This window comes from Elgaria multicarinata, chromosome 7 (genome assembly GCF_023053635.1).
Source record: "Elgaria multicarinata webbii isolate HBS135686 ecotype San Diego chromosome 7, rElgMul1.1.pri, whole genome shotgun sequence".
Lineage (NCBI taxonomy): Eukaryota > Metazoa > Chordata > Lepidosauria > Squamata > Anguidae > Elgaria > Elgaria multicarinata.
This window is the reverse complement of record NC_086177.1, coordinates 57,946,398-57,966,087: the sequence shown is the minus strand read 5'-3', so window position 1 is coordinate 57,966,087 and position 19,690 is coordinate 57,946,398. Positions and strand designations below refer to the sequence as shown.

Sequence of the window (19,690 nt, the reverse complement as noted above, 5' to 3'; positions counted from 1 at the left end):
GGATAAAGCTATCAATGGCTATTATCCCTAATGGCTCTATGCCACCTCTAGTATCAGAGGCAGTAAGCCTATGGACACCAGTTGTTGGGGAACCTGGGCAGAAGGCTGCTGTTGCACTCATGTCCCCCTTGTGGGTTTCCTGTGGGCAACTGGTTGGACACCATGTGAACAAAATGCTGGACTAGATGAACTCTTGATCTAATCCAGCATGGTTCTTATGTACTATTTTATAGTACTGGTGGGAACCAACCCTGTCTTCGGTCCTTACAAACTCTTTTCCAACATCAGGCTTCATGCAGGGTGCTGAAATGTTGGACTATGGTGGGAGAGAAGGCAGAGTAACTTTAAATACCCCACGCAGAAAGGTTTTAATACCATAAAATGTACAGCAAAATCAAAACTCCTGGGAACAATGCCAATATCTTAACTCTACTCTTCAAACTAGTGCAGAGTTGCATAAGGATTCCTATGCTGATCTTTTAATCCATTTCCTTGATTTGGCATTTGGATTCTGTGGGAGGAAAAAGGATATGTGCTTGTGTGCTTCAAGATGACTGTTGGCTAATACCACCACAGTCCCATCTGGGTGACTAACTCATTAAGAGAAAAAACAAAGGCCTGGTTTAGGCCATCAAACACTCCCTTCACTTCATTTTCTCCAGGCATAGTTTGTCATTATGTCCAAATCTGCACAACTATGGCTAGTGTCTTGCTCACAAACCATGACTGGAAAGATCCTAAGAACATTGTTAGCAGGAACAATTATTGACATCCAAACCAGGCTTAAACTATGAATCATAGTGCACATTATTTAAGGGCAACTGTGAAAAAACAAGTTTAAATCACACTCATTTTCATAAATAGTGGAAATTCACATATACCATGTTGTCCTAAATAAATGAAATACAAATGGGATATATAACTATAGGAATATTTTGTGCTCACTTACCAAAAAACTGACAAAACTGGCTCCAAAACTCATTAATGGACTATGGTTTCTGTAAAAAGAGGGAGGAAGGGGAAGGTAAAGTTACTATATGTTTAAAACATTCCTTACTGCTACTTAGAAAAGAAAATCAAATAACATAAGGCATCTTTTGAATAATGCCAATGAATTACACCCCATTTTTAAGTGAGGGGGGACAGCTACATTTCCCCTTAATTTTCCAGCACACTGTGCCAAGAACAAAAACATGGATTACAATGAAGACCTGTTCTATGAAATAACTATTCTAAACACAAAATTATGTTTCACTTTTAAACAGCATACTTGATTTTCAAAAGTATATTTATTGGATTTTCAAAATTCACAACATCAAATTCAACTCGCTTAAAAATAAAAACACACATCATGCGTTTAGTGTGAACTAACTGAAATTAATTACTACATGAATTTAGTGCAAATAGAGAAATGCTCTAGGCAGCAATCCAATGGAGCAAAAGCAGTAAGCCTATGAAGGTGTTCAACTGTGACACACGTAAGGCCAAATTTGGGTTGGAATGTGGGTGAGCATGCCTGTTACCAAACATCCTGACATGTCCAACTGCTTTAAAGACCTTTATGCCTGGAGATCTGAAAAGGGATTTGAATGCACTTACAAAGCTTGCATGCTCACAAACCCTGCTCCAAAACAGATGGGCATGTAGAACATTTGGGGGTGGGATTTGCATGCTCCCCTATATCCCATACCCAGTTTAGCCTTACCCATATTGCAAGCACACACCTGCATAGAAATATATGAAAATCAGGTTTGCAGCCAGAATCAAGCTTCTTTGAAATTCCCACTCAGTCACACTGATGAAGCTTCCACAGTGCAAGTGACAAGAGTCACTCTAGAATTCTCCTACACAAATCTATCTAGCTTTGGTGAACTACAGCTCCAATCTTTAATTACATAAGTATACAATAGTATTACATTAAATAAAATTAACATCAGAAATAAATCTGAAAAACTTATATTTCTTTATCTTCTTTCCCATGTTTTAGGTGCCTCTCAATTACATAAGTTGACCCACGAGCTAGAAACAAAGGCCATTCACCATCTATTCACAGAACAGCTGGGAGATCAGAGTCTCAATTACCACAAACTAAAGGCATTCTGTGGTGTTGAAGAGTCACCATGGTGAGCTTTATAGAGTATCACAGTTCCCACATCCAGAGATTTATTATATGCACTTAGTAGTTAGCATTGGGCTGTTAAGCACCCACTGTTGTTTACACAGTTAATTTTAGTGAACTTGAGAAGGTATCCATCTATTGGACATACTACAAAAACACACACACAGAGTATCCAGCTAAATCTTTGAATGGAACAGTTAACACTTTAAAACTGTTGATCAAGTAGTATTACAAAACCAGCCCTCTATTGCTCTAGCAAGATCGATGTGCGCTGGGAATTTGATTTCCTCACTGAATAGGGTTCTCCTGCAAGTGCATAAATGTGTGGCATTAAATTAACCCATATGCATCATGATCTGTGCTTGACTGAAGTCACATGTGCATCTCCTAAGAGAAAGGCAGCACAATTACCTTTACGAATGTTGATTAACTGTTGGGGAGGGACTAAATCAAGGTTCTCCAACTGCCCTCCCACAGTAGGGAAGACAACTGCAAAACTCATCTGCTGCCCATTAATGATGCTCCAGTATCTGCATCTAGCACAAGTGGGTGCTTGCCAATGGTGTAGCCAGCCTTGATTGAGATTATAACCTTCATAATGTAGGATGCAGTAACGCAAGATCACAAATAAGCAAAACATACACTGTTAGAGGTGACTTTAGGACAAGGAACACAGTGAGTAACAACATCAGCGCAAACGGAAGTTGAGTTTCATTTGTTTTAGAAGTGCCTTGTAATTAAGTATTGCAGGAGGTTTAATGGTACAAGGAGGAGATGCAAGCACTGCCAAAAATATACCATAGAAAATCATCTGACAATACATAGCTCTGTAAAATGCCACAATATTTCCATGGCAAAGAGCCTTCAACCCTAAACTCCCTCTGTACACCTAAAGAACCAGAACCAGCCCAAAGCTGTTCTAATGGTACCCACCAGGATTTCTAAGTGATGGAAATCATCAGATTTTTATGAAATTCAAACATCATCAATTCTCAAGTAGAATCAAGAAAGTGGGCTACATCCAATATTGTATGAGTGAACCCCCACTTACATAACATTATAAGGAAAGGAATTGAGAATAAAACGGCCAGTATCATACTGCCCTTATACAAATCTATGGTGCAACCACACTTAGAATACTATGTCTGTGTACAGTTCTGGTCACCATACCTAAAAAAGGATATTATGGAGCTGGAAAAAGTGCAGAAAAGGGCAACTAAAATGATTAAGGGGCTGGAGCATCTCCCCTATGAGGGAAGGTTACATCAACTAGGATTGTTTAGCTTGGAAAAAAGGAGGCTAAGGAGAGACATGATAGAGGCGTACAAAATTATGCATGGTTTTGAGAATGTGGATAGGGAGACATTTCTCTCTCTCTCTCAAAATACTAGAACCCAGGGTCATCCCATGAAGCTGATTGGTGGGAGATCCAGGACAAATAGAAGGAAGTACTTCTTCACACAGCTCATAGTTAAATTATGGAACTCACTACCACAGGATGTAGTGATGGCCACCAACTTGGATGGCTTTAAAAAGGGGTTGGATAAATTCCTGGAGGCAAAGGCTATCAATGGCTACTAGCCCTGATGGTTGTGTGCTATCTCCAGTATTCGAGGAAGTAAGCCTGTGTGCACCAGTTGCTGGGGAACATGGGTGGGATGGTGCTGTTGCTCCATGTCCTGATTGTTCATCCCTGGCTGATGGCTGGTTGGCCACTGTGTGAACAGAGTGCTGGACTAGATAGACCCTTGGTCTGATCCAGCAAGGCACTTCTTATGTTCCTATGTTCTTAACTGCCAGTTGTTCACAAGTTATATGTATAAGATTAGACAGCAGCTATGGACATGTTGATTCCCAATGAAACATAAGAGTAGATAAAGTTGCAGTCCCTTTTCATAGTATTTTAATGTGTTTTGTTTTCTCTTAGTAACCCTATGCAGTATTATTTTTTCTTATTTTATTTATTTATTTATTATTTATTTAAGGATTTTTATGCCGCCATTCAGCCAAAAAAGGCTCTCACGGCGGCTTACAAAAGTATTTCTTGACAGTCCCTGCCCACAGGCTTACAATCTAAAAGACATGACACAAAAGGAAAGGGGATTGGGAGGGAGGAGGAGGAGGGGGGAAAGGAAAGCAAACTCAGGCACTACAATCTTAGTTGGAAAGTTCAGCAGTTGCAGTTGACAGCAGGAGGGAGGGGGCTCTCAGCTGGAGCTGGACCCAGGCACGGTGGAGAGGTGCCTGGCTGCTGCTTCCTCCCTCACTGGTGGCCTAATTTTATTGATTAGGACACTGAGCTGCAAAGCTACAATTTGAAACCACAGTCCAAGATTACCCTGCACCACTCTAGTATCAATAAGTGAAGGCATAATTTTATACCTGCTTAATGCAAAAAGGAGAAACATCTGACCTCATAAATCTATATCACTCTCATCACTTAAGACAGTTTCCCTTAATAGCAACCTTTTACAGCCATTGCAGAACTATGGCTCAAACTAGATGGTCCCTGTAATCTTAACTCACTTGAGATGTGCTAGAAGATAATGCATCCAATATTACAAGACAGAATAACCAAGATACGCAAAAAAGAAAGAATAGAACTGTTGAAGACATTAAATAGCAAATTAAATGCTACCAGTGAGGCCACCAGTGAGGGAGGAAGCAGCAGCCAGGCACCTCTCCACTGTGCCTGGGTCCAGCTCCAGCTGAGAGCCCCCTCCCTCCTGCTGTCAACTGTCACTGCAGAGGCCACCAGTGAGGGAGGAAGCAGCAGCCAGGCACCTCTCCACCATGCCTGGGTCCAGCTCCAGCTGAGAGAGCCCCCTCCCTCCTGCTGTCAACTGTAACTGCTGAACTTTCCAACTAAGATTGTAGTGCCTGAGTTTGCTTTCCTTTTCCCCCTCCTCCTCCTCCTCCCTCCCAATCCCCTTTCCTTTTGTGTCATGTCTTTTAGATTGTAAGCCTGTGGGTAGGGACTGTCAAGAAATACTTTTGTAAGCCGCCGTGAGAGCCTTTTTTGGCTGAATGGCGGCATAAAAATCCTTAAATAAATAAATAAATAAATAATATTTTCTGCTCAGGCTTGAACAAAATATTTAATTGCCAAAAAGTTAAGAAAAATTAACTGTTTCCCAGGAAACATCTATTCCACAAGGGATCGCTTGAATTTTAATTAGCTACAAGTATGAACCATTTTTTCAGGAGCTTAATTAGGACATACAATAATCAAGAAGAATAAAAGAAGCCTGAGAGGTCATCTTCATTGCTTCAAATGCATATATTAAATTCTATGTAAATTCATATTCCTAAACTGGGCGTATTCAGGTACAGAATGTTCCTAAATCATATCTTCCAGACAAGCTAGAAAGACCTGCCCTATCCCTCTGAATTTTGAACACTTTTAAAGGATGCATTTTAAATAGTTATTTTATACTTGGACAAGAAGGCTGGAGAGGAAAAAAATGGAAAAGGGGAACATTTTGAACTGCTGTGCCTTAGCCATTTTTCAACAAAACTGTCTAATCATGACATTCAAACATGTGGATGCTCCTTGTGAAATTTCAGACTGTTTGGACAAATGATCTGGTTTTCTGAAGGATTTTGAATGTAAAAGGTTTATAATGGCTGAATATAGTTTGACCTCTCCATTTTAACTTCTGAATGTGTATAATTATCAGAATGATATAGACTTCAGCAATAAGGAAGTTGCCATCATGCCACTGTGAGGACACATAAATCAGCCATCATGACTGAGTATACTTAATGTCCATTGTTGATCCCCTTGACCATCTGCATTTCATTCAGACACACAGCAGTTCCTCAATTGGTTCCTGCTCCATGAAGTCTGTTTTTGTATAATTTCACCACCCCGACTTCTTAGTATTCTGTACCTTTCCCATGTTTTCCTAACATTGCATGCCAGTGGTCTCATTTAAAAACGCTTTCTGTTAGTTGATTTTTCCCCACTGCTACCAGCAGGGGTTCTGAGAAAGCAGCTCATATTAATACTGTTATCTTTTCTAGCCCTTTTGATGGTTTTCACTCAATACCATTTTCTTGATAAGGTTCATGCCTTTGAACTAAAAATTCTCATAATGGGATTTAGTGGCTAGAAAAAAGAGCAATTCCATATTCTCTAATCCTTTCCTGAAGGCAAAAAAGTGGGGAGGAGAAAAGGAAACAGTCATATATAAGAAACATTAAAATATTAAAATACTGGTGCTACTCTTGCTCTCTATATGCTTTTTAAACAAAAATTTAAAGATATTTGAAGGTAGGAAGATTTCCTATAGAAACAATTTCTATTGAATTATGAAAGTATTAGCAACATGTGCTGCATCTGCAAAAGATATTGCACTATGGAGTGTTCCTGTTCGGTATTCCAACCATCCAGTAATGCCCTTTTGCAGGATACTCCATTCCATCCCCATTCCCCCCCTCCATGTTTAGTCCTCATTGAGTTGTTCAGGAGAGCTGCCCCATAGTGATTTCCCCTAAATTTACTTATTTATTTTTGTATTTCTGCAGGGGTTCGCCACGAGCATCCTGATACCTTCATCTTGTTTGATGGCAGGATTGCAGCCACTATTAAGAATATTCAATAGCATCTAATCATTTGTTGTCCTTTTTCATGTAAAGATTTAGTGACATGATGAAAGCATCGTAATGAAGTTTTTCCAATTTGCCACAGAAATGGAAACAAGTGAATACTCTTGCCGTTTTGTAACAGGAAAGCCAATATTAGATTGTTATATTTATCATCTAAAAAACTGCATCCTTCTGATGAAGTGGACTGCAGTCCATGAAAGCTAATACCAAAATAAATGTGTTATTATGTGGTATAGTGGCTAGAGTATTGGACTGGGAGTCGGGAGATCCGGGTTCTAGTCCCCACTCAGCCATGGAAGCTCACTGGGCCAGTCACAGACTCTTAGCTCAGCCTACCTCATAGGGTAGTTGTTGTGGCGATAAAATGGTGATGAGAAGGATTATGTACGCCACCTTGGGTTCCTTGAGGAAAAAAGGCAAAATATAAATATAATCATAAATAAATAAATAAATAAATTCAGACAACACAATAACTCACCCTGTGGAAAATGCACTGCATTCAGACAACACAATAACCCATGATGTGTTAGCCTGTTGTGTGAACCCAGCCAAATTCTCCACCCACTCTTGACATCAGGAAAGAGATTATTTTATTTTATTTATTTTATTTATTACGTTTTTATACTGCCCAATAGCCGAAGCTGAAGATTATGTTTTCATGATCCAAGTTAGAGATTTCACTGCAGCCCAAACATCTGAAGTTTCTTCATCATAACTCCACTGGTTGGATGTTAATATACAAGATGCTAGCTTGCTACTCTCAGTCTCCTTGCTAGTATGTGGTTATTAATATAGGAAATTTTCAACAAAGAAACATAGAAAATTCTGAAATCCATATTAGGACAATACCTTCATTAGGCAAACTCAAGTCCATTGGTTTCAATAGGTCTACTTTAAGTATAACAAAGCCTGGATCCAACCCAAAGTCTCCTGTTGTAATGACATCTCTTTTCTAAGGAAGAATTTACACTGAAGTTCTTAGCATGGAGTACATTCCATGGGACAACTAGCAGGTTAAAATGTAAAAGGAAAGTTCCCATTTTAGATTATCTATACCAACTAATGCATACTTCTCAAAGACGATATCTACACCAACTAATACATACTTCTCAAAGATGGTAAAATGCACAATCATCAGATTTTATTGCTTATCCAAAGATGTCACTACAACATAAAACAAAACCAACAAGAATAAAAAACAAGATTCCATGCTGATAAAACATATCCCCCCCCCCAAAAAAATTATTGTTATTGTGGCACAGATACTAATACAAGTTACCATTAAGGTAAATTACATATAATGTAAGCTTCTACTCTTGTGGAATTACGCACAGCTAATGTCACATTTAAATCATATAACCAGTTAGTACGCATGTAGGTTAAGCACAATTTGCCTACGATAATTAACTAGAACATTTTTAATGAATTCAATGGACTGCTCCTAACACGTAGCAACATTATATCTAATTCTAAGAAGTCTCTCCTAGGTTCATCATACCAATGCTCCTGTTTCATATAAGTAGAGGACTCAACTATGGCTTCTTCCATTATGCCTAGGGAGAAACCATGTAACTGTAAACAAATGGTAGGGCACAACCCTATGCATGTGTAGACAGAAAAAAGTCCTATAACTCCCAGGTGGATGGGAAATGCTGAGAGTTTTAAGACTTTTTTTCAGTCTAAACATGTCTAGGATTGCACCCTTAACGGCCCCTCACTTTTAAAAAATGTTTGTCTTCCAGATGCTGCTTCCCTGCTCTATAGAAGTTCCCAAAGATCACTGCCCTTTTCTTACCGCTCCCATGAAAGATTATAAGCCTCTCACCTCAGCCCATCAGTGGCTCAAAGAATGTAGCAGTAACTATAACCACCTATGACTGAATCACATCATTTTGGTTGTCCTTTTCCAACTCTACATATCCTTTCTGAGGCACAGCAAGCAGATTTATGAAGAGTATTCCAAGTATATTCACGACATAGATTTGTATAAAGGCATTACAATATTGGCAGTTTTGTTTTTGATACCTGTCCTAAGTATTCCTAACAGGGAATTTGCCTTTCTCACGATTGCTGCACACTACAATACAACATGAGGAAGATTTGTTCAAGTAATAAAGTGTTTTCCCAGCCTCTAGCATGCTTGTAATTATCATCCTATTCAATTATCATATTCTTCTATACACAGATTCTTCATTAGTCATCTTCCTCCTTGGCTTTCTACTCAGCATTTTGATACACACTTTATATCTAGAATATTAGTCAGAAACCTCCAGATTAAAAAAAAAACCTAATAAAAAAAGAGGAGAGCTGTTTTCAGAAGAACTTGAATTCCATCTTCAGCATAACCACACAAACAATAAGTGCTTCTTTTACAACGAATCAGGAGTAGCAGTAATTAAAATCTGTTCTCCAAGACTTTTTATTTCCCTTTCCAATTACTAGATCCCAAATTAACTTTAATATAGACTAGGCAATAGTTCAAATGTGATGCTACTCACAACATATGCACATTTATAAGTGTACAGTGGCCAAAAAAGCCCAACACAGTCACATTTGACGTCAAAAGAAGAAGCTTCTCTGAATGGTAAAAAGGAAGTTGAAGGGGAAGCCAGGAGAGTCAATTCTTTCCACAAAGCCTGTAGCTTATTCAATTCCAGAAAAATGGAAGCTGAGCTAGAACGTACATTGCAGATAAAGAACGGCACCACTAAGTCAAATGCCAGTGTGATTAACAAATAGTGTCCAGGAAGCTATTACAGGCAAGAAGGCTTCTGCTAGAAAGTGTAAGTTCTCCCCGAATAAGGAAAACAAAAAGGACCATGAGCTTCAGCAAAAGAAATGCAAGCAGACAATAAGGGTTCAGTGGGGAAAGAATTTGAAGATCATATTGCTAAAAACTTTAACAATATTTAAATACGTCACAAGAAGGAAATCTACTAAAGATGCATGCTAAAAGGAGGACAAGAAGACAAAGAATTTTGCATCAATCTTAACTGCAGAATATATAGGGCAGATACCCATGCCTGAACTGACATTTTGAGAAGGAAATCTGAAGAACTGAGGCACTATTGACGAATTAAAAATTAACAAGGCACGAGGTCCAAATGGTAACTAAGAGTTGTTACAGAACTCAAAATTTGAAATCAAATTTCAAGATGTGGAAAGATCAACAATATGTATTGATCTTTTTTTTAAAAAAAAAAAATGTAATATGTCTCTAAGATCAGCCTCTGTACCTGAGAACTGGAATGTCTGCATTGATTAATGAAGCCCTGGGCAGAATCCAACAGGGTGCTTACTCCCCCTCCAATTCTATTACGCCCTGCCAATTCTGCTGCGCAAGCAGCCCCCACCATTTGCGCAATGGCAATTTAGTACTTCCAGAGCAACCCAAAAGAGTGAAAATGCTCATTTCTGGAAGGAGGCAGTTCCACAGAGCTTGTGTAAGGGAGCTCCTCCAACCTACCTCATTCCACAAACAAGCCTTTCCACTCATTTCAGAAGTGCTAAATCTCCTTGCATACGTGTAGGGTCCTGATTGCACAATGGAATCGGTGGGTCCCTTTGCTTGTGACCTAGGAAATGACAGGCCAGGTACCTTAATGTCTGTTCCTGGTAAATTGGTGGGAAGTATTATTAAAGACTAGCTGATATGCCCGGCGTTGCTCGGGTCCGTGAATAATATTTATAACATTTATTTGATATATAATAAATTTCCATGCAACTTATTCATCTTTAGGTTGGTTGTTTTTTTTAGTTTGGTTGAGTTAGTAAATTGTTTTGTTAGAATAAATGGGAAATTGTGTTAATAAGAACTGTATTTTAAATTAGAGCTTTGTGATAAACCACATTTTTTGTTTTACCTGAAAAGCCTACACCTCCCATCATGCCTTGGCCAGAACAGCCATCTAAACTTCAAAAACAATAAGGACACAGAACACCCTTTCTACCAGCTAAAAAAGATGCAAACGTATAAAAAAATTTTTTTTTTCAAAATATACCTGGCATTGCCCAGATATCTGAATAACATATAGTAGGGAAGCGGATCCACCATCTTAAAGTAGCAGGCCAGTGCTAGGCCTGTGAGTTAACTTTTAAACAAATTAAATTCATTTCCCCCCCCTTACCCTCACGACAACCCTGCAAGGTAGGCCTGTCCTAGGCCTGTAAGGTAACCTTAAGACAAATTAAATTAGTTTCCTCTCTCTCTCTCTCTCTCTCTCAGCCAGGGCTGTCTTGAAGCTGTCGTCATGATTTTCCTTGTCCCTACAGAAAACAAAAACTACAACTCCGAGCATGCCTTTTGCCCAGAGCTGCAACCTCCTTCCCTTCTGCTCCTGATGGGGCCTAGTAACTGAGGCAGCCAACCCAGGCACTCTCCCTTCAGTCCCGGGATGACGAACCACTTCCAGATGATGGCTGCCACAGCCTGATAAATCTTCCCTCCCACCCAAGGCTGTTGAAACAGAAGAGTGAATGGAGGAATGGTGACAGCTAAGGCTAGAATGGAATGGTGAACAGTTAGTGGCAGTTGGGGAAAGTCAGTTAGTGGAGGTCGAGTTAGGACTGAGAGATAGTGATGCCAGTACTACACCTCCGAGCCCGCCTTTGGCGTCCCTCAGGTGCCCATGTCCTCCAAGAGGCGCTTTCCTCCTCTCATGGCTAATGCTGCTCCCTGACAGAGCAACGAGGAATAGCACTGCCAAGGAGGGGAGGTAAGCAGCTGTCAGTGGACACACACAACTCCAGCCAAGTCCTGCTGGGACTGCCTCAGCCCACACTTCTCACCCACAAAGTGCTCTATCAGGAGCCTGTACTGAAGGGCCGGGACTGGGCCAGGCACTTGTCCCCTTCGTCAAGCCTGTCTCTGGGCATGCACGGAGTGCTTCCCTTTTCTCCTTCCCTCGCTCTTAAGGGTGAAGGCTGCACGTGTGCTTCCCTCAGTTTCTGAGAAAACCGATATCAAGATGGGGTGCCTTTCAGCATGTCCAGAGTTCGGCCTCTCAAAGACATGCTGTTGAATCTAATTATGATTTTAAAACCACACATGGCAGGTGGGAGGAGGCACCACAAATGGATGCAGCCCATTTATGTGAGTTGTTTCCTTTTATGTGAAATTAGGTTGACTGCTTGAGACTGAGCTTAGGTATCATAATGGCCACCAAAGGCCAGTAAAAGTCTGGCCTCCCACCCAAGGCATGCTAGGAATTGTAGGTATAAACCTAGGTTTTTTATTAAATTCTTTAAAAATACTTAAAAACCCCAAATTCATGTTTTTAGATTTTTTCTGATCCGTGTACACAAAGACCTGTCTGGGTGAACAGCATTAAGGCAGTACTGGATGTGGAAGTGGGTAAACATTTTGGGACATATACAATACACACATACTTTCTGCTTTATAGGTAAACACTCCCATTCCTTGTACACACACATTCTTTCCAGCCTGATTATGGGATAAAAACTGATTTGGGATGAAAACTGACTTGGTAAGTGTGATGAGTTGGAGAGGATATTTCTATTCTGCTTGATTGTTGAGGCAGCTTCTAACAATAAAATGATTACATTTATAAACAATGTAACTCAGAATTAAAACCATAATTAGAGATTAAGTCAGCAGCAGTGATGAGATTAGCCATAAAATGAGATTCCATTTAACTCCAGTGAGAATAAAAAGGTCTGACTGCTACTTAAAAGCAGTGAGGTTAGGCCCTTGATGAATTGAAGTGAGCCACAAATTTCAGAGTCCAGGCAACCAGGAATATGACGTTCCATAATCAAAGAGAGGTGGGATAGAAATGAAACATACATATAGAAATGAAACATACATACAAAAGCAAAGTCAGAATGGAGGAGGACTAACTGAATGTTTTGCTCTTCTATGTGCTACAAAGAAAAGCTCAGAAACAGGAAGGACTAACTGTGTTTTTAAGAACACTTACTCCAAAAGAATTCTCATTGTCTTCAGCAAAATGAGCTTTCAATTATATAAGGATATATTTCTTCACATTTTAGGACATGTACAGAAACTTGCTCTGATTAGCAAATAAGTATCTATGTAATCCTTTATTGAAAAAGAGTCATCCTGAGGGCGGGGAGAGGAATGGGTAAAGGGAAAAGTCAACTAAGCAGATTATCTGCTCTATCAACTGAAAGAAAAGGAGCGTAATAGAAGACGACAGCACCCTTCCAGCAAATGCTTGCAGAATGTAAGGAAACAGTGTCATTAACAAGATACACAGCATTTGTGTTTAAGCACCCCCCCCTCTCTCCAGCAGTATCCAAGTAGAATAAAAGAAACTACACTGATACAATCTTAGTCCTGCTGGTGGAGGGGGCTGGAGGAAAGAGTAGAAAATGAATACACCAATAAGAGGGTTAGATGAAAGATTGGAGAGTGAATAGAGCAGGGAGGTGGGGAATGGGATGTGTGAAGTAGCGATGACATGGCAGTTTATGCAGGTGGCAAACGACTGATCGCAGGCTTCTTTATACAACATGGGAGCACTAAACAGAGTAGCAGGAATAGGGAGACACTATCAAGGAGCAGGAATGACTGAAAGCTTCCCCAGTACAAAATAGGGTAGGTAATAAGAATAGGTGATGATACAGAGGCAATACTATGAGCCAGGCACCACATTATGGAACTGGAAAGAAATCAGCATCAACTAAGTCAATGCTGAATCAATGCTAAATAAAAGATTTTTTTTAAAGGAACCTCGTGACCATACCTTCTCCATTCCAAGACATCACTCCCAATCTAGAAGCAGTGCAGTAGAAAGAGCACTTCTGCTCCAATGCCCCAAATACGGAGAATTGCAAGAAAGGCACTTCTGACCCAGAGAATGGTCTGAAGGATGTCATTCTGTCTACCAATACAATTGTGAGCCAGATGGGAGGATGCCTGGGAATCCAAATCACAATGCTCTAAAGCTGCAGGGAAGGCAAGGAACATTAGTGCAACAATGATAGGGAACAATAGCACAGGGAATATCAGTGTCATAAGAAATACTACCTCAAGTGATGAGAAACAATTGAAAATTGGCTACACAAAGGATAGGGGAGTACAGACTTTTACCAGACAGATTTGGAGGATGAGGTAGAACTAAGAAAAAGGCTAGAAAGGGACTGGTATCAATAAGTCATTTCCCTGAACTGATCCCGAAGGAGAGAAGGGGGGAGGAGCAGACATGAGAAAGAGGGTTAATGTTCACCAGTTAATGTTCACTTGGAATTTCTCAGGAGCAAGATATGGTAATACTGCTAGCTATATAAAGTACCTGAAGGGTGCCCAATCAATGGTGCAAGTCAATATTTCCTGAATCCTGATGAATACTCATTAGTGAACGGAGGGAAAATTCAGCCAGAGCCAAATAAATATATTTTCATTACTGAGAACAGCCTCAATACATACCTCAGAGCAAGTGCAGGGGGCCATCCTCTCACCACTGAGCCACCATTTGCCCCTCCTCCCCATACCTGGGATTAAGGGCAATGGTTTCCAGAATATGTGGCAACTTGGAAATTCCCAACAATTCTCATTTTAGACATTAAATAGTAGGATGTAGCTGTGCCTGAAGTCCAGCAGGTATTTAGTAGCGGGGAGACAAATGAACTGGGACAAAGGTAAGAAATGCAGACAAGAAAGGAAACAAATACGCAATTGTGGCCTGACTGTGCAGTGAGAAAAGGTTATCCACCCAAAGATTATTATTTATTATTATTTATTGCATTGCTGAAGCTCTCTGGGCGGTTCACATAAGGTAAAAACACTTAAAAACAATATACAAAAATTAAAAACCACAAAAACATGCAAAATGCACATACATTTAAAACCACTATAACAACTTTACAAATGATGAGCCAAAAAACAGACCCAGGCTCATTAGATATTGCTAAATGCCTGGGAGAAGAGAAAAGTCATTGCAAGTTCAAGACAAGAAACGGAGAGTGGGGGAAGGGTAGGCATCTTGTCACAGGGAAGTTCATGCAGAGAGGCTAAGTAAGGAAAGTCAACTGCAATGCACACTGCATTCATTTATGGCCAAGTGAAGAAGCAGATGCCAGTGGCTATAGTGTGAGAAGGACTAATGGTTTCCCAGCAGGAACGGATTTTTTTTAAAAAAATTGGGAAGGATCAGGAGAAAAGCTGCATTGCAGGATTTCTATTTTCTGTGTAGGGGGACGACGGGAGAGAGCATAAGATTATAATTTAAGAGCATATGAGGAATAAAGCAACACTATTTAGGAATAAATATAAATTACAGAATATACAGTATACTAAATATGCCCTGTACTTGAACAATGTTAGTCTGCCCTATGCCAAAATGTTTGGATGAAGTGGGTTCATGATGTTGGTGTTTGTGAAGTGGTATCCTAGAGTATTTTGCCAATCTATTTCATTTAACACTATTATTCAATGATTCTATTAAAATGTTTGAAATGTTAAGTGATGGGCGATTTTGTCATATGCCAAGCAATGAGGGGCAAGGAAGCATAGCACAGAGAGAGTGGCCAAGGTTACAATGAGGGCGGAAGCAACTAGGAATACAGGAACCTGCCTTATACTGAATCAGACCATTAGTCCATCTAACATAGTATTGTCATCACTGACTGGCAGCAGCTCCCCAGGATTTCAGGCAAGATTCCTTCCTTGCCTTACCTGGAGGTAAGGATTGTACTTGGGATCTTGTGCATACAAAGCATATGCTCTACCATTGAGCTATGACTGCTCCACAAGTGACAGTGGGCTCATCTACACCAAGAAGGATATTCCACTATGGAAGCGGTATATAAAAGGCAAGAGCCACACTACTGCTTTATAGCAGAACTGAAGTGCACTGACCTCTGATGGGGCCCATTGAGACACACTATATACCGCTCTCATACTACTATATGCTGCTTGGTGCAGCTCCTGCCTTTTATATACCGCTTTCATAGTGGAATATCCTGCTTGGTGTAGATGAGCCCTATGTCATTTGCAGGCAAGAGATGTAATGTAGCATATATACTGAAATAGTTATATGTACTTGCTAATAGAAAAATCTTTCCAAATTAGATTGTTTCTAAAGCCTTATTCATTTTCTCTGGAGTTTCCATATTTTGTTCATGGAGGATCAAGACAATGTTGTAGGGGGGAAAACACTGTTTTGTAGAGTGAACTGTATTGTCTTCCCACGTGTCTCAAATGTGATTAGGGACTATTTTTAATTATTTAAACCCCAATCACAACACCAGACTGCCCAATATGAACAGGCAAAGTGCTATTGAGGATTTTCAGAACTTCTGTTCCTCTAATTAAAAGTACGTTTACAGATTCTGCTCCTCTTTTATTTCCTGACAAGTACAGTTGCTGGATTACTGAGTGGCCTGTTAATTGCCCCAATGTGTCAGCTCCTGTTCATACAGGAGGTAGAAGATGCTTTAATTGCCAATTGCCTCTCAGAACACCCTCTTTGTATTATTACATAAAATAAAATAAATAAATAATAATTATAAGAGAAAATTGGTAATTAAAGCCCCCCAGAACAGATACTGAAAAGGTGGGTCAATAAAGTAAAGCTATCTACCCTATTTCTTCGATTCTAAGACGCACTTTTTTCCCCATATAAACATCTCTAAAAATGGGGTGCGTCATAGAATCGCGGGTGTGTCTTAGGGTTTTTTTTTCTGTTGGTGGTACTGAAATTAGTGTGCATCTTACAATTGATGGCGTCTTACAATCGAAGAAATACGGGTATCAGTAATCCCACTGCTGTGCTCAACAGGATCCAGAAAAAGAGAGGAGCCTGCAAGCAGGAAGCTTTTAATTAATATTGGACAGGTTCTTCGCTTGTGAATTAACATTACAGAAAGATCTTGATCAGGCTAAAAGGCTTTGCAGGTTAATATAATACTACATGAAGTACTGAATGGAACCACTATTTTACTTCTGATTCCAGCCGATTCCTGGGGCTCTGGTGTGAAAGCAAAGTAACATTCAGCCAGAGAGTTATTTGTCCTCCACAGATACTAGAACTACTACAATAAGTCTGAATTACCATGAAGTATCACACTGGGCACATTCCATAACAGAATTACCACTGTGCAATCTCTATCCACTCCAAAAGATTCTTTATAGAAGCCCCATATAAATGAATGAAGTTTTCCCAGCAGCAGTAATAGGTGGATGCTGCAGTTCCAGGACAAAAGAAGAAGAAACCTCTCCCACCCCTCACTTTCAACCATTACTTAACTGGTCAGGCCCAGGAACTGTTTTTAAAGCCAAGGCTAAATTCTGAATCCTGTTAAACTACAGAACACCTTCAAGGATGTGCAAAGCGCTTCATTGCTTCCCCACTAGCCACATCCCATTGCCACATATTTGAGGGCAGCAATGGATGAGGTGCACACATCTGGGTGCGCACATTCAAAGAAAAGGATAGGACATAGAAAAGGAATCAGAAAGATAGTAGCATAAGAAGAGATCAGATGCTTATCAGTTATAGAAAGCCATAATAGTTTATTGGCTCACTCTCAGAGTATATATCCATTCTATGATACAATCACATGGACTGAAGAGTTTCCATAGATGAATACTGAAGCAAAAAAGAAGAGGAAATCCAAAGATGCATTAGTAACAAGCGTATACAGAATGGGAAGGTGGCAGTGATGAGAGTTAATTAAGGCATAATGGAAGGGTGTGATTTTCTCTAAGAAGTGGAGGACAGCAATAAAGGAAGCAGCAGGCATTCATTTAATTTGGAAGCCCAATTCCAGATGTGTTAGTGCTGGATGTAGGGAGGGTAAAGGGTAAACCAATCTGAATATGCTCAAGGGGCACTGCTATTACTTCAAACATTCCAGGCCTGAGGACTGCCATTAAAATCAGGTTCCAGGGTGAACCCCAATTAAGACCTAGGTTGAGCAATGAGGATGGCAACAATGAAAGAACAACAGATTCTCAAAGCCAAGTGCTCATGTCAGGATAACAGCAGAAAACGAAGCAGGTGGAGGGCTTCTCATGGGTAAGTCCTGCCCATAAGGAAGGGTGAAATTCCAAAAACAGAGGCATCCGGGGAGAGAGAGAGAGAGAGGGAGAGAGGCTAAAATTAGCCCGACAACCAATCCCTTCCATAGATGCCTTCCCATCTACCTCCAATTTAGACTGTAAAGCCCTTGCGGCAGGGGCCTTCTTATACTACTACTGCTACTAATAACAACAATAATAAATCTTAGGAACTCATTGCGCTTAAGCACAGCGCGGGGAGAAAGGCACTCTGCACTGGGCTCAGTGATGCTCGCGTGACTTCACAATGACGCGGGGGGCCTTTAAACAGGGTTCCGGTGCAAGCGAAAGCTCCCCGGCTCAAAAACAGCCCCTTCCACCCCGCAGCCGGCAATTACCTGTATTTCCTGAAGAGCTGGTCGGACTCCCGGAAGCCGTTGTTGAGCAGCATGTTGATGCCGGCCAGCGCCAACTCGGAGTCCTCGATGGGCAGCGGCGATTCCCCGGTGCCGCCGCCCCCGCCGCCGGCGTCCTGCTCGGAGCCGGCCATAGCCGCGGGCAGGTGGGAAACCCACCCAGCAGGCGCCGTCCTCCTGCTGCTGCACGGCGCTCAGCCTCCGCAGGTGAAGGACGAGAGCGAGCAGGAAAAGGCGGCGGCAACGACAAAGCCCCGGCTGGCTGGCTGGCTCCTTCCCGCCCTTTCAGGCGGCGTCAGCCTTCCACGGTTCAACCGCTCTTCTCGCTCCTGCAGCCTCCGCGAGTAGCGCAGCCGGTGTGGAGCGACGCCGCAGCCCTTCAAGCAAGGGCTTGCCACTAGCGCGCCTGCGCGGAGCTGCGTGAGCCTGCGCATTGCCACCCCCGAAGCCGCGGCCCTGAGCTCTGGGTGGGCACCTGCTTGGAGCGGTGGCTCGCGCTTCCAAGTGGAGAAATCTTGGGCGGGACCCTATTGTGAGTTCCTGTTTGCTCCTCTAAGAGCAGGGAAGAGAAGGTTGCTTCTTTAATAATTTTTTTTTAAAATATTTATTTATTTATTATATTTTTATACCGCCCAATAGCCGAAGCTCTCTGGGCGTTTCACAAAAATTAAAACCATGAAAAGCATCAACTCAACCCACAATTTAAAAACACGAATATAAAATACAATATAAAAAGCACAACCAGGATTAAAATCCTGTTGCTTCTCTCTCTCTCAAAACCCTAAAAGTTTTTTAAAGGGCGGAGGGTGGTCTTAATGGGTAGTATCCAATGGTAGTCCAATGTAGAGTAAACTCATTGAAATGAATGGCATTTAAGACATGATTAACTTCAGCCTCATTCATTTCAATGGGTCTATTCTATGTAGGACTAACATTGGATGCTACCCAAAATAAGCATCGAGAGAGATGGATGGATGAATAGTCCATCCCATGCAGTATTTTGTTTCCAACAGTGGATAAGCAAATGCTTCTAGCAAATGTAACCGCCTTTGTTGGTTATTCAGCATCAGGTATTCTGAGATATATTGCTGCTGAACACGAAGCTTCCATCTAAATAATAGCTGCTATTAGACCTACTGGCCAATCCTTGTACATGCATGCTTGCTTGGAAGTAAATCCCACCAATTCCAGAATTTTATTTTATTTAAAACACTTCTATCCCGCCTCTAAGTCGCAAGGGTTTGTGGCGCAGCAAGCATCATAAACATGTGAAGCTGTTACTATAAATAAAAATATTAAAATAGTAATTTAAGTTTAGTGTGCTCAGGACTTCAGCAGTAACAGAGTATGATAACCTGTTTAATGTATTGTGTCTATTAGAAAACAGTTCTAATATATTTCCAAATATTCACTAAAATTTCAGTTTTAAAAAAACAAACCTTGATGTATGTTTGATTTATGTATAATTTGTCCTTAAAATAAATCGATTATGCTGGGGTGACAGGACAATTTGCACAATCATTACCACAGCATGTGTGAGCAGCCATTTCGAATATTCAG

At 40.7% G+C, this 19,690-nt stretch overlaps 1 protein-coding gene across 1 annotated transcript in view; it reads right to left on the bottom strand.

The window, feature by feature from the left end:
• TTC39C (tetratricopeptide repeat domain 39C) overlaps window positions 1-18,389 on the bottom strand; it is a 44,977-nt gene extending 26,588 nt beyond the window's left edge. The window contains exons 1-2 of the mRNA XM_063130643.1: window positions 18,113-18,389; window positions 950-998 (exon numbers count right to left, since the gene is read on the bottom strand). Coding sequence (XP_062986713.1) covers window positions 950-998; window positions 18,113-18,264 — 201 coding nt within the window. The 5' untranslated portion in view covers window positions 18,265-18,389. The remainder of the gene's footprint in view (window positions 1-949; window positions 999-18,112) is intronic.
• Between the last annotated feature and the right edge of the window lie 1,301 nt (window positions 18,390-19,690).